This window comes from Leucopleurus acutus, assembly GCF_964270905.1.
Source record: "Leucopleurus acutus genome assembly, chromosome: 18".
In the NCBI taxonomy this organism is placed as follows: Eukaryota; Metazoa; Chordata; class Mammalia; order Artiodactyla; family Delphinidae; genus Leucopleurus; species Leucopleurus acutus.
In genome coordinates this window covers 39,608,974-39,621,752 of record NC_139160.1, presented here as the reverse complement: position 1 = coordinate 39,621,752, position 12,779 = coordinate 39,608,974, and the positions used below count along the sequence as shown (strand labels likewise).

The window sequence follows — 12,779 nt, the reverse complement described above, 5'->3', positions numbered from 1 at the left end:
TAGCAAAGGGTATCCAAGGCCTAAAGTGAGAATCTGATATACTGAATACAATAGAGCTGGTATTTTAGATCAGTGTTGAAAGAATACAATATTTAAAAGTATGTTTTTATCTCTATATATACCAAGTGTCAAAACAATTGCTAGTGTTATCTGGGCTTACATTAAAAATTCAACATTTTAGAACTTTTAAAACCTTTAGGAGAAAACATGGGAAAATATTTTTATAAACTTGCAGTGGTAAAGTATTTCATAAGCAAAACAAAAGCCAATCTATACATGATAAGAATAATGACTTCAAACATATTAAAATTCAAATTATATTCACTAAAATATATCCCCAAAAAGTAACAAATATAAACCTTATACTGGAAGTAAATATTTTCAACATGTATACCATAGCAGGATTCATATGAAGAATATAAACAACACCTAAAAATCAGTTACACCAACAACCCAGGAGAACAATGGCGGAATATCATCCACAAAAACTTCCCAATAAATAAAACACAAACAGAAACAGCACGCAATTATATAAAAAAGTGCTCAACTTCACTTTAGGAATCAGGAAAATTCAAGTAAAAGCTACAAAGGATAATTATTTGCTACTGTGATTGTAAGTCAAAGGGCTTTCCCATGCATTGCTAATAGGATATAAATTGATGTAACAACTTTGAAAAACGATTTACCATTATCATGCATAACTTTATGACCTGAAATTCTATTCTAGGTTTTGTATACACAAACATACACACAGCTATATCTATATCTATATCTATATCTATATCTCTATACACCTATATAGGCATAGAGATATACAGATATGTTGCCTAGCAAATGTCACCAGGAGACATGAACATGAAGCTGTATTGTTTATCACAGAAACAATATGGAAATAATCCAAACGTTCATCCGTGGTGGAATGGCTAAATAACTTAAGGCATCTTTTAAAAATGGAATATTACAGTTGTGAAGATGAATAAAATAATGCAATGCATATTAATACTGAAATATCAGAAAGTAAAAATATGAAGAAAACAAATCATGAAACAATGCATATAATATAAATTAATTTATATGAAATACAAAAGTATGCATATGTCATAAAATCTTTAAAAAAACATTTAAAGTGCAGGATAGTCTTTACTTCCTGGGGAATGTAGAATAATGCAACTGTGGAGGAGAACACAGGTGGTTTTGAGTTTTTTGGTGATTTTCCATGTTCTAAGGTAGGTAATGAGTAAGTGGGTGTTTCTTTATTATTCTTTAGACTGCACAAATCTACTAAATAGACTTTTTACTGTGTAAAATGTATTTATTGTAAAAATGTTAAAGTATAAATAGGATACACTACATTAAAAGCAGTGAGTGTAAATTGGTGGATGTAAATGTTCTGATTGGTTTGGCTTAGAGAAGAGACTTGTTCACATTCAGATGCTGGGGAAGCAAGAGAAAGAAATTAAGGTTTCAAAATAAAGGAATTGAAGGAGAGCAAGGTCTACGAAGAAGAAAGTGGCAATTAGCACACACATGGATCTAGAAACCTCAGGCAAGAAGAGAAACATTTTCCCAATTCTACAGGAGGGAAGGAAAGAAGATAGTGGATATAAATACATTTTTAAGTGGGGCAGGGCATATAGAACAGTAAAGCTATTATTATCTTGCTCTTTATTTTCCATGGGAAACAGAAATTAATATTGTCAACAGAAAGTGAAGGCAGAATAGGGAATTCAGGACACTGCAAGCGAGAAATGGAAAAGAAACAGATAATGGAAACAGAATAATGTGCAGACATTACTGAGGATAAAGATAAGGTTTTTTACAAGTATATTATCACTAATCTATACAACTGGGTGATTTTTTAATTAATGCTCAGAAATGGGGTACAGAAATGACAAATATATTGATAAATGAGGAACTGTTGTCTTCATATAGAAGATGGAGCAGAGACTTTCAAGTCACTGAGAAGAAAATGATGAAAGTAAAGGAATCCTGATTTCCAGATGAAGAAGTAAGGATATAAACACAGGAGCCACAGAAGAATTAGAAGAGAATTCAGGGTCAGAAGACGGTTAGACTCATAGTTATACCTGAAGCAAGGAAAAGAAAGGCTGTAGTTTGAGCTGGGATATTGAAGAAAGTTATTTCAAGGATTAAGATACAGGTAATGGCAAAGTCCAGGGCAGGACCTTGAGTCCAAGTAAAGAAGAGTATATCACTGGATTGTAGTTGAAAATATAGCAAAATATATTATGGTGAATTCCATTGCTTCAGGGATTAGTGACAAAAGGTTAGGAGAGGAAGCACCGGGAAAAATGCTTCACCCTGTGACCCAAATCCCTGAGATGTTTAAACATTCACATTTAACCATCTAACATCAACCTATTATATCCATTAGCTGCTAGGTAAAAAGACTAGGGTTTGTATTATTTCTCTTTCCCTTCACAAATCTCTTATGCTGCATTTTGAATTTTATTCCATTTTTTTTACCAATATTTACTTATTTAAAATTATCACAAATATCAATTTTAATGATTGTGTGTGTGTGTGTGTGTGTGTGTGTGCATGTGTGTGTGTTTTAAATATTGAATCCTCATAAAAAGTGCTAAGGAGAAGAAATCCACAACATGATTGGCTACAAGGCTTGGAAGAAATTGTCCATACATTCAACTATGCAACAAACTTACTGTATGACATGTAAAAAACCACCTAATCTCTCTAGCCCACACATTCACTCATTAGTTGGCATGGCAGTACTGTCTCTCTTTCCATCATAAACTTGAACAGAACCAAACAAGGTCATGCATCTCAGAGTAAAATGAAAATCAAGGTCTGAAGTTTATGATTCTACAAGTAAACATTAAACTCTGAGGAACTTATCAAGTAAGATTAAGAGAACTAAACACAAAATGAGATTCTCTACAAAAATGAATTTGATTTAACATATTAACTTTGATCCATGCTGGATTATTCAGAGATTTGGTTTATATAGAACTGTTATAGTGTTAGTATATTATATCTTTGGTATAAATAATTGGATAAATTTAACGTAAAAAAATTGGATACATTTATGAGACTTTGTTTTATTTGATAAAATGCTAAAATATCTTTTAAGTGTTACCTATTTTTCATAAAGTATCTTTTCCTCCCTGACATTGTATATAGTTTTCCATGAAATGTAAATTAGCTTCAAATGAAAACAAGTAAAACATAAGGGGAGTTCTTATATGATGAAATAAACTACATAGGATAATGTTTTAATACACCATACATCATTTCATCATTTCATTTTAAAAGGAAATTAATATAGATACATTATAAAAAGTAAGTTTTTTTAATGGATTAAAGTTTATAAACCTCCAAGATTGAAAGATACTACTTTCTAATTACAATATATTTTCTATGGACTGACAAACATTCATTAGAGGTATTAAATACCCAAAGCAGTGTTATTTAAATTGTATGTGTATATTCCAAATTAATATAACTTAGCACATGTAAGTTTTTTTTTTATTCTGCCTGTGTTTAAAATTCACAAGTCCATATGAGTTTAAAAACCATAGCACACTGTTCAGTTTCAATAAAATGAATTACTTCTTAGATGTTCAGTACTTTTGCCTGAAATTTAAAATATTATGTAAGTAAAGTCTAGATTATTTCTTTTCAAAAATTCAGGGGCTCCCCTGGTGGCGCAGTAGTTGAGAGTCCACTGGCCGATGCAGGGGGCGCGGGTTCGTGCCCTGGTCCGGGAGGGTCCCGCATGCCATGGAGTGGCTGGGCCTGTGGGCTGTGGCCGCTGGGCCTGCGCGTCTGGAGCCTGTGTTCCACGGTGGTAGAGGCCGCGGCAGTGAGGGGCCCAAGAACCACACACACAAAAAAAAAATTCAGTTTATGAAATTTGGCACTTATATATTAGTTGTATCATAAGGTTTTAAATATTACATAAAATTATAAAGTATGATATATGAGCATTATATATATTAATATAATGCATTTATATTACTTGAATAATATTTACATAATATGTATACATACTCTCACACTGTCCAAAATATAGTTTAAAGATTCTGTCATGTTTGTATACCAACCTTTGACATGTTGAAAATAATCACTGTGATTAGCCTGCAAGAATCACTTCTTTAAGAGTATGTTATAGGAGAAAGCCCAAATGTTTCTTTCAGATATACATAAAAGTTTACCTAAAAAAATTGAAAATTATGATATGATCCAAGAATCCCACTTCAGGGTATTTAATCAAAAGAATTAAAGTCTGGATCTTGAAGAGATATATGCATCCCCAGGTATATTGTGGCATTATTCAGAATAGTCAAAATGTGGAAACAGCCTAAATGCTCATTGATAGATGAATGGATAAGAAGATGTGGTGTATATACATTAAAAAGGAATATTATTTAACCATTAAAAAGGAGACACTGCCATATACAATATCTTGGATGAACTTTGAGAGCATTATGCTAAGTGAAAAACACCAGACACAGAAAAATACTGCATGATTCCACTTATATGAGGTATCTAAAATAGTCAAACTCATAGAAGCAGAAAGTAGAAGGGTGATTGATTACCAGGGCTCTGGGGAGGGGGAATGAGGAGTTGCTGCTTAATGGATAAAAAGTTTCAATTGTACAAAATGAATAAATTCTAGAGATCTACTGTACAACATTGTGCCTATAGTTAAGGATACTATATTGTGTATTTAAAATTTATTGGGAGGGTAGATCTCACATTATCTGTTCTTATCACAATTTTAAAAAATGGTAATTTTTAAAAAAAATTTACCTTATAAAATGTGTATAATATTGCCTTGCTCAGGAAGATGGAGTACAGGACTTGCATATCCTAGTGCTAAATCTATTTCCTCAAAGGATAGTGAGTATCTCAATTTGATTTTCTTTATTTTAAAATCATTTACCTATCACCTGCTGCAGAGAGCACATGGTCACGTGCAAGAAGATAATTACAGCTATGGCGACATTCTTTGGACAGTGTGAAAGATCCTTTGCTATTTATCTGCATTGTTCCATAACAATAGCAGAATAAATTTAAATACAGTTAGAGCTGCAATTATTTACTGTTATCTTTTGCATTATTTTTTACCTGGATAACACAGAAGAATAAACATAATCAGTTCCAGCTGGAAACACTTCTACACTGTGTCAAGGACAATGAGTTCACAAATTGACTTTACCTGTTATTCATGTGGTACACAAAAAGAATTGGGCAAAGGGGAATTTAATTAGTGTGTCTCATAGTAGGAATAAATAGAAAAAAGATAGATTACTGATTGCATTGAAAATGAGTAGCATGCTTAGCTGTAAACAATTGAGCAGAGGTGGTTTGCTAGCATTTCTTTGGTCACAGAAATTTTGATTTTATTAGATTGTCCCATGTGGAATCTAACTGATACATGATTTTATGTATAAATGGAAAAATGAAATTTTATTATACTTATAAATATAGAGACTTCTTATCAAAAATGATACAATGAAAATAATTTACACTGAAAAACTGAAAGATTATAATATTTACTGAAGGCTTTATAGATGCAAAGAAGCAAGCAGAGAAAGAAATAATACCAAAGAATATTTATTTTTTTATCTAGGCTCCCCCTCTTTAAAACTAGAGTAGCTTTCCCTGGTCTGATTCCGTCCTGCGTGACTGTTCCTTCGAACGGTAGTCTTTTATCTCCGTCCACTTTCTCTCCCACCGAAGTGCGTGCCACCAACCCATGGAAGATTCGATGGACATGGACATGAGCCCCCTGAGGCCCCAGAACTATCTTTTCGGTTGTGAACTAAAGGCCGACAAAGATTATCACTTTAAGGTGGATAATGATGAAAATGAGCACCAGTTATCTTTAAGAACGGTCAGTTTAGGGGCTGGTGCAAAGGATGAATTGCACATTGTCGAAGCAGAGGCAATGAATTATGAAGGCAGTCCAATTAAAGTAACACTGGCAACTTTGAAAATGTCTGTGCAGCCAACGGTTTCCCTTGGGGGCTTTGAAATAACACCACCTGTGGTCTTACGGTTGAAGTGTGGTTCAGGGCCTGTGCATATTAGCGGACAGCACTTAGTAGCTGTGGAGGAAGATGCAGAGTCAGAAGATGAAGAGGAGGAGGATGTGAAGCTCCTAAGTATATCTGGAAAGCGTTCTGCCCCTGGAAGTGGTAGCAAGTTTCCACAGAAAAAAGTAAAACTTGCTGCTGATGAAGATGAAGATGATGATGATGACGACGACGATGATGATGAAGATGATGATGATGATGACTTTGATGATGAGGAAGCTGAAGAAAAAGCTCCAGTAAAGAAATCTGTACGAGATACTCCAGCCAAAAATGCACAAAAATCAAACCAGAATGGAAAAGACTCAAAACCATCAACACCAAGATCAAAAGGTCAAGAATCCTTCAAAAAACAGGAAAAAACTCCTAAAACACGGAAAGGACCTAGCTCTGTAGAAGACATTAAAGCAAAAATGCAAGCAAGTATAGAAAAACGTGGTTCCCTTCCCAAAGTGGAATCCAAATTCATCAATTATGTGAAGAATTGTTTCCGGATGACTGACCAGGAGGCTATTCAAGATCTCTGGCAGTGGAGGAAGTCTCTTTAAGAAAATAGTTTAAACAGTTTGTTAAAATTTTCCGTCTTATTTCATTTCTGTAACAGTTGATATCTGCTGTCCTTTTTATAATGCAGAGTGAGAACTTTCCCTACCATGTCTGATAAATGTTGTCCAGGTTCCATTGCCAAGAATGTGTTGTCCAAAATGCCTGTTTAGTTTTTAAAGATGGAACTCCACCCTTTGCTTGGTTTTAAGTATGTATGGAATGTTATGATAGGACATAGTAGTAGTGGTGGTCAGACAAATGGAAATGGTAGGGAGACAAAAATATATATGTGAAATAAACTCAGTATTTAAAAAAAAAATAAAATAAAAAAAAATAAAACTAGAGTAACAAATCAATAGGTATCTCTGATTCAATGAAGCACACTATCAAAGATATTTTTATCACATATATGTTATTATCATTTATTGTCATAAAAAATGGAAAATAATTTGAAAAAGTAAAAATCAGGAACTTTATTAAGTACCAATTGTATACTGGTAATTACTAGAGGTAAACTATGTAAAGGACACATATAATATTGCTATTTTCATTGTGGAAAAATGAACCTGTATGTTGCCTTAGCATTCACATAAAAAAGAGCAAACATACACACACATTAATATTTTTTTTAAAAAAATTGATGGAGTAAATTGTATCATTTGACATCACATTATATCCTGATATTTAAGATCTAATCTAACCTCCTTTTTCACTTATGTCCCTTATCTATTGTCTTTGAATTAGCAGACAGTCTAGTTGTTGAGTCATGCAAAGATAGCTCTTAGTTTTCTGCTTGCTTTGTGCTGTGTGAGGAAACCAAATAAAATGGGTGCATGCATTTTATACATTTTTTTATAAAACTTGAGTATCTATTATATGCAATCTTATTAAGAAAAACATCTTTACCTACCTAAAAGAAAAACAAAACAAAACAAATGGACAAAAAAGACAAAACAGAAACCATCATTGATACAGAGAACAAATAGTTGACAGAGGGGAGGCAGGTTGGGGGATGAAAGAAACAGGTGAGAGAGACTGAGTTACAAACTTCCAGTTGCAAAATAAATGAGTCATGGATATAAATGTACGGTATGGGGAATATAGTCAATAATTATGTAATATATGTGTATGGTGGAAGATGGTGACTAGACTTATCATGGTGATCATTTTGTAATGTACAGAAGTATCGAATCACCATGTTGTGTACCAAGAACTAACATAGTGTTGTAGTTTAATTATACTTCAAAAACAAGAAAACAAACTCATAGAAAAAAAGAGATGAGATATGTGGTTACTAGAGCCAGAGATTGGAGGGAGGGGGAATTGGATGAAGGCTGACAAAAGGTACAAATTTCCAGTTATAAGATAAATAAGTACTAGGGCTGTAATGTACAACATGATAAACATAATTAACACTGTTTTATGCTACATATGAAAGTTAAGAGTGTAAATCCTAAGAGTTCTCATCAGAAGGAAACATTTTTTTTCATTTCTTTAATTTTGTATCTATATAAGGTGATGGATGTTTACTAAATTTATTGTGGTAATCATTTCATGATGTATGTAAGTCAAATCAGTATGCTGTTCTACCTAAACTTATACAATGCTGTATGTCAATTATGTCTCAATAAAACTGGGAAAAAAACAAAAAAAAATATCTAAAAGCGATGTCAAAAAGGATGCTCCTGAAATTCCCTCCTCCCATGAAGGCATACAACTACCCATAGATCAATCCCCTCTGAGAGAATTCCAGAAACTACACATTCAGCAACAGAAAATACCCACATTGAAACAGATAGGAAAGGCTGAGACACTCTCAACCGTAAAGTTCTCCACTGACACAGCCACAGAACATTGCAGTGAGGAGGGAACTTCCAACTCCCAGCTTCTCCCTGAGGAGTGAAGGATTTGGACTTAACATTTAGCACCCCAACTTTTAAAGCTGCTAGCTGAAGAAAGGGCCCCCAAATCATCTAGCTCTGAGAGCCAACAGGGCTTGTGTTTATGAATCCCACAGGACTACAGAAGACAAAGAGGGGATTATTAAGTTGGTGTGTAAGCACTCTTGTGGCTACACTCTCCAGGCTCAGTCTGGACGGAGAAGAAAAAAAACACCCATCTCTCAGATTTTCCCTGGAAGAGATTTAACTTTATGATTTCTCAGATGCTGCCTGAGGGTGTGGCTCCTAATTAGTCCACATCTAGGTGCTGAATGGGATCCTCTCTGGAACCTGAAAGAGCCAGTGGGCTTTTCCCCTCCCTTCTCCCCCTGGCTAGCTCCAACAACAAAACCAAGTCTCCAGCTTCTCCCTGGAGGCAACTTGCCAATACAGCTACAGCCCCAAATTTTGCAGCTGCTACCTGAAAGATAGACCCTCAAATCACCTAGCTCTGATAACCAACAGGGCTTTGCATTCAAGTCCCACAGGAACATATCAAACAACAAAAGAAACAATTTTCAAATGGGCACACAAGCACTTCCAACAGCTCCTTCCCAGGATTCAACAAAGAGGGAGCAGGCAAAAACACCCACCTCCTAGTTTCTCCCTGGAAGGGATTTTACTGCATCATTACCAGATGATGCTTGACACTCCAGCTTTCAACCTGTCTGCTTCATGTAGGAGATGACCAGGATCCTACAGAGTCTGGCAGAGCTGGTGACATGTCCCCCATGTCTCCCCACAGCTGCCTCCAACAGTCACACCAAGCCTCCAGCTTCTCCCTGGAAAGAGCTTGTCCACACATCAAGCACTCGAACTGCTATGGCTGCCACTTAAGGGACTGGCTCCCAATCAACTAGCTCTGACAGAGAACTGGCATTCATGACTTCCCCCTGTACCACACAACAAAGATGTGGTTCTATCTGGGCACATAGGCACTCCTAATGGCTATTCCTCTGGCTCAGCACAGAGTGAGTATAAGCAAAAACATCCAGCCCCCAGTTTCTCCCTAATAAGGGTTAAACTGTATATCTAATATCTTGGTTTTCCCAACTGCTGCGTGAAGGTGGGGCTTCCAATTAGCCTGCAGTGGGTAACTGAAGGGGCAGGCAATTTGCAGTCCTTTGGGGCCTGAACACACTAATGGGCATTTCCCAAGTTTTGGGGACACTGATAGGTCTTGGAACACCCTCAACTATGGGTGGCCACTAAGAACAAATTTGGATGCTTGGATGATCACAAAGGTTTGAAAGGCAACCAGGAGCTTGGGGCTGGCTGATTGACAAGGTTACTTTCTATATGAGCCCAGTCTGTCAAGACAAGAAGAGGTGGCTGTTTCATCTACTCTGCAGAAACCAACGCAGAGAGTCAAGGAAAAGGAAAAAAATAAGATAATATGTTTTAAATGAAAAACAACATAAATCTTCAGAAACTAATGTAATGAAACAGGGATAAGTGATTTACCTGATAGAGAATGCAAAATAATGGTGCTCGCTGAAGTCAGGAGAGCAAAGAATGAATAAAGTGAGAATTTCAACAAAAAGAAAACAGTAAAGAAAGCACCAAAGACAAATCACGGAGAATACAATAACTAAACTGAAAAATTCAATAGAGGGGTTTAAATCAGTCTAGATCAAGCAAAAGGAAGGATCAGCAAACTTGAAGACAGAGCAGTGGGGGATGTCCCTGGTGGTGCAGTGGTTAAGACTCCACACTTCCACTGCAGGGGGCCCGGGTTTGATCTCTGGTTGGGGAACTAAGATCCTGCATGCTGTGCAATGCAGCCAAACAAACAAGCAAACAAACAAGAAGACAGAGCAGTGAACATTAACCAATCAGAAGAGAAAAAAAGGAAAAGAATGAAAAGACCCAACAGACTTATGGAATATAATAGGGGTCCCAGAAGGAGAAGAAAGAGAGAAAGGACCAGAAAACTAGAAATAGAAGAAATAATGGCTGAAAACTTCTTCCATCAGCAGTGCTACCTACTATCTTTGTCTAAACCACCATTATTTTATGTTTGGATATGTGTCTCTTTTATTAATAGAGAAGACAGAGTGATAGTTTTAAAACATGAATTGTCACATTTTAAAAAAGCCTTATAATGGTCCCATTTTTCTTTAATAGTAAAAGCTAACAATAGCCTTTGATGACCTACAATTTCTGACCTTCTATTATTTATCTATTCTTCTACTAATCCCCCATATTATTGTCACAATTACCTTTTTGTTGTTCTTTAATTATACCAGGAATATTCCTGCAACACCATCTTTGCATTAGCTGTTTCCTATACCTGGAATGTTCACGCTCCACACCCCAGACATATGCATGAGTTGCTTCCCCATCTTTTGGTTTTTATTCAAATGTCAAATTCTCGATAAGGTTTACTGCAACATCCTGACACCCACACACCTCTTATATAGTCTGATTTTTTTTTCCAAAAGTAATTATTATCTTTTTTAACATACAATACCCTCTAACTGTATTTATTTCAGTCCCACATATTGGGATATTATTTTCACAAAGACTGATTATGTTCTGTTGAATTCCCAGCTGTCCTCATTGCCTTACCTGTTGCATCTAATTTGTTGAACTAACATTAAACCAAGGCATCTTTGTGAAGTTCTCTAGCAGACCACTGAAAACTGAAGATTAGAACTCAGGAAATCAGTGAGGGTTGGAGATGAATATTTAGGAGTAATTGATGGTCAATATGGATTTTAAACAAAGTCACTAAGAACAAGGTAGAACCTCTAAAATGGCTAGAATTAAAGAACTAGAGGAAGGTTAAGTGGAAGCTGAGAATAATCATTAAGGAAATAAGACTTCTATTATTAAATTCATTTTAAATAATTTAACAATTATTATTTCCTATTTAAAAAAGAATTACTAAAATTTTATGAAAAATATTTTTGGGAGGATGTATTTCTTTGTATGTCTTCATCCTCGCCCCTACCCCCCAGGTTTTTATATAGCTGGTCAGCAAATACTGAAAGGATTTAGAACATAATGATTAACTAATTCCAATATTAGGAAAGGAAAACTAATTTCTTAGCGTGGATGTAGAACTAAAATTTTTGGCTATGTAGTTACGGTTATTAAATTTTTTACATTTTCTTTTCCTGATGGAAACATTTTTTAAAGTCACTATCTACTGTTTTAAAAAATCTAAGAATTCTCTGATATACATTAACTAAAATTACTTGAATATATGTATCCTAAGGAATAGATTAATGTAATTTGATTACCAATTATGTACAACCTGTGCTTTTTAGTAGCCTTTCAAAATGACTGTGAACCTTCTTTCTAGTAACCCTGTTTAACCATCTTTTCTAGCTCCCTGCCAAAGGTGCACTGGGAATCAAAATTGCTTAGAAGAGATATTAAGAACCTGTTTTCTAGGTACTTTTATTCTGTGATAAAAAGTTGTTACTGATATTAAGAATATAATGCCAAAAGATTATACAATATTTCAAAGAGAGCAATTTAGTCAATTATTCAGACAAATGCTATATTTAAATGCATAAGGTAAAATGAAAAGGATATATAGATTGATAAATGAAGGAGCAATCCTGAATTGTACTGTGGGGTGGTAAATCTTTTCTAGTTAAGTAGTTGGAAATCAGAATTATAAGATATCTCCCTACATGGTATAAATGCTTAGTTTTGCTTCACAGGAAAGTAGTGAAGATCTATGGGGTGATCTCTACAAGTGCTTAGCTCTTTGAAAGACAAAACTACTGTGAATTTTGAATGGATACATCATAAAAGCAATAAAACTACATTGATATTTCACTTTAAAAAATCAGGAAAATAATTTAGAAATAAAATATGATAGGTAATATAAGTTTCTGGTGACATTAAGGTTTCTGGCAAAGATGAGGAAGAAATACTAACAACAGATGCCATTGTTAAAACTACCCATGCTGAAATGAAATTGAAGAAAGTTATATTTATCTTAGGTATTTGAAAAACTTTTTGACAGTAAGGTCAATCAAACTGTAGAAAAGTTTTACTAATGAAGTAGATATGGCAAAGACATAAAGATATGTCTGTAGAAAGTTTTACTAAGGAGGTAGATATGGCAAAGACACTAAATGTCTTTAAATAGTTTAGCCATATTAATGGCAATGGTAGGAGAGCTCTGGTTTGGACTATACATTTCTTCCAATCATTGTATTTGTTTCCAACCTTATCACCTAAAATTTTCTGT

General features: G+C 34.8%; 1 protein-coding gene across 1 annotated transcript; it reads left to right on the top strand.

The window, feature by feature from the left end:
- Positions 1 to 5,653: 5,653 nt before the first annotated feature.
- On the top strand, positions 5,654 to 6,906 carry LOC309974542 (nucleophosmin-like). Its single transcript, XM_082859199.1, has one exon. It carries the CDS (start codon positions 5,744 to 5,746, stop codon positions 6,626 to 6,628), a length of 885 nt encoding a protein of 294 aa, XP_082715325.1. The 5' UTR covers positions 5,654 to 5,743; the 3' UTR covers positions 6,629 to 6,906.
- The last annotated feature ends 5,873 nt before the right edge of the window (positions 6,907 to 12,779 follow it).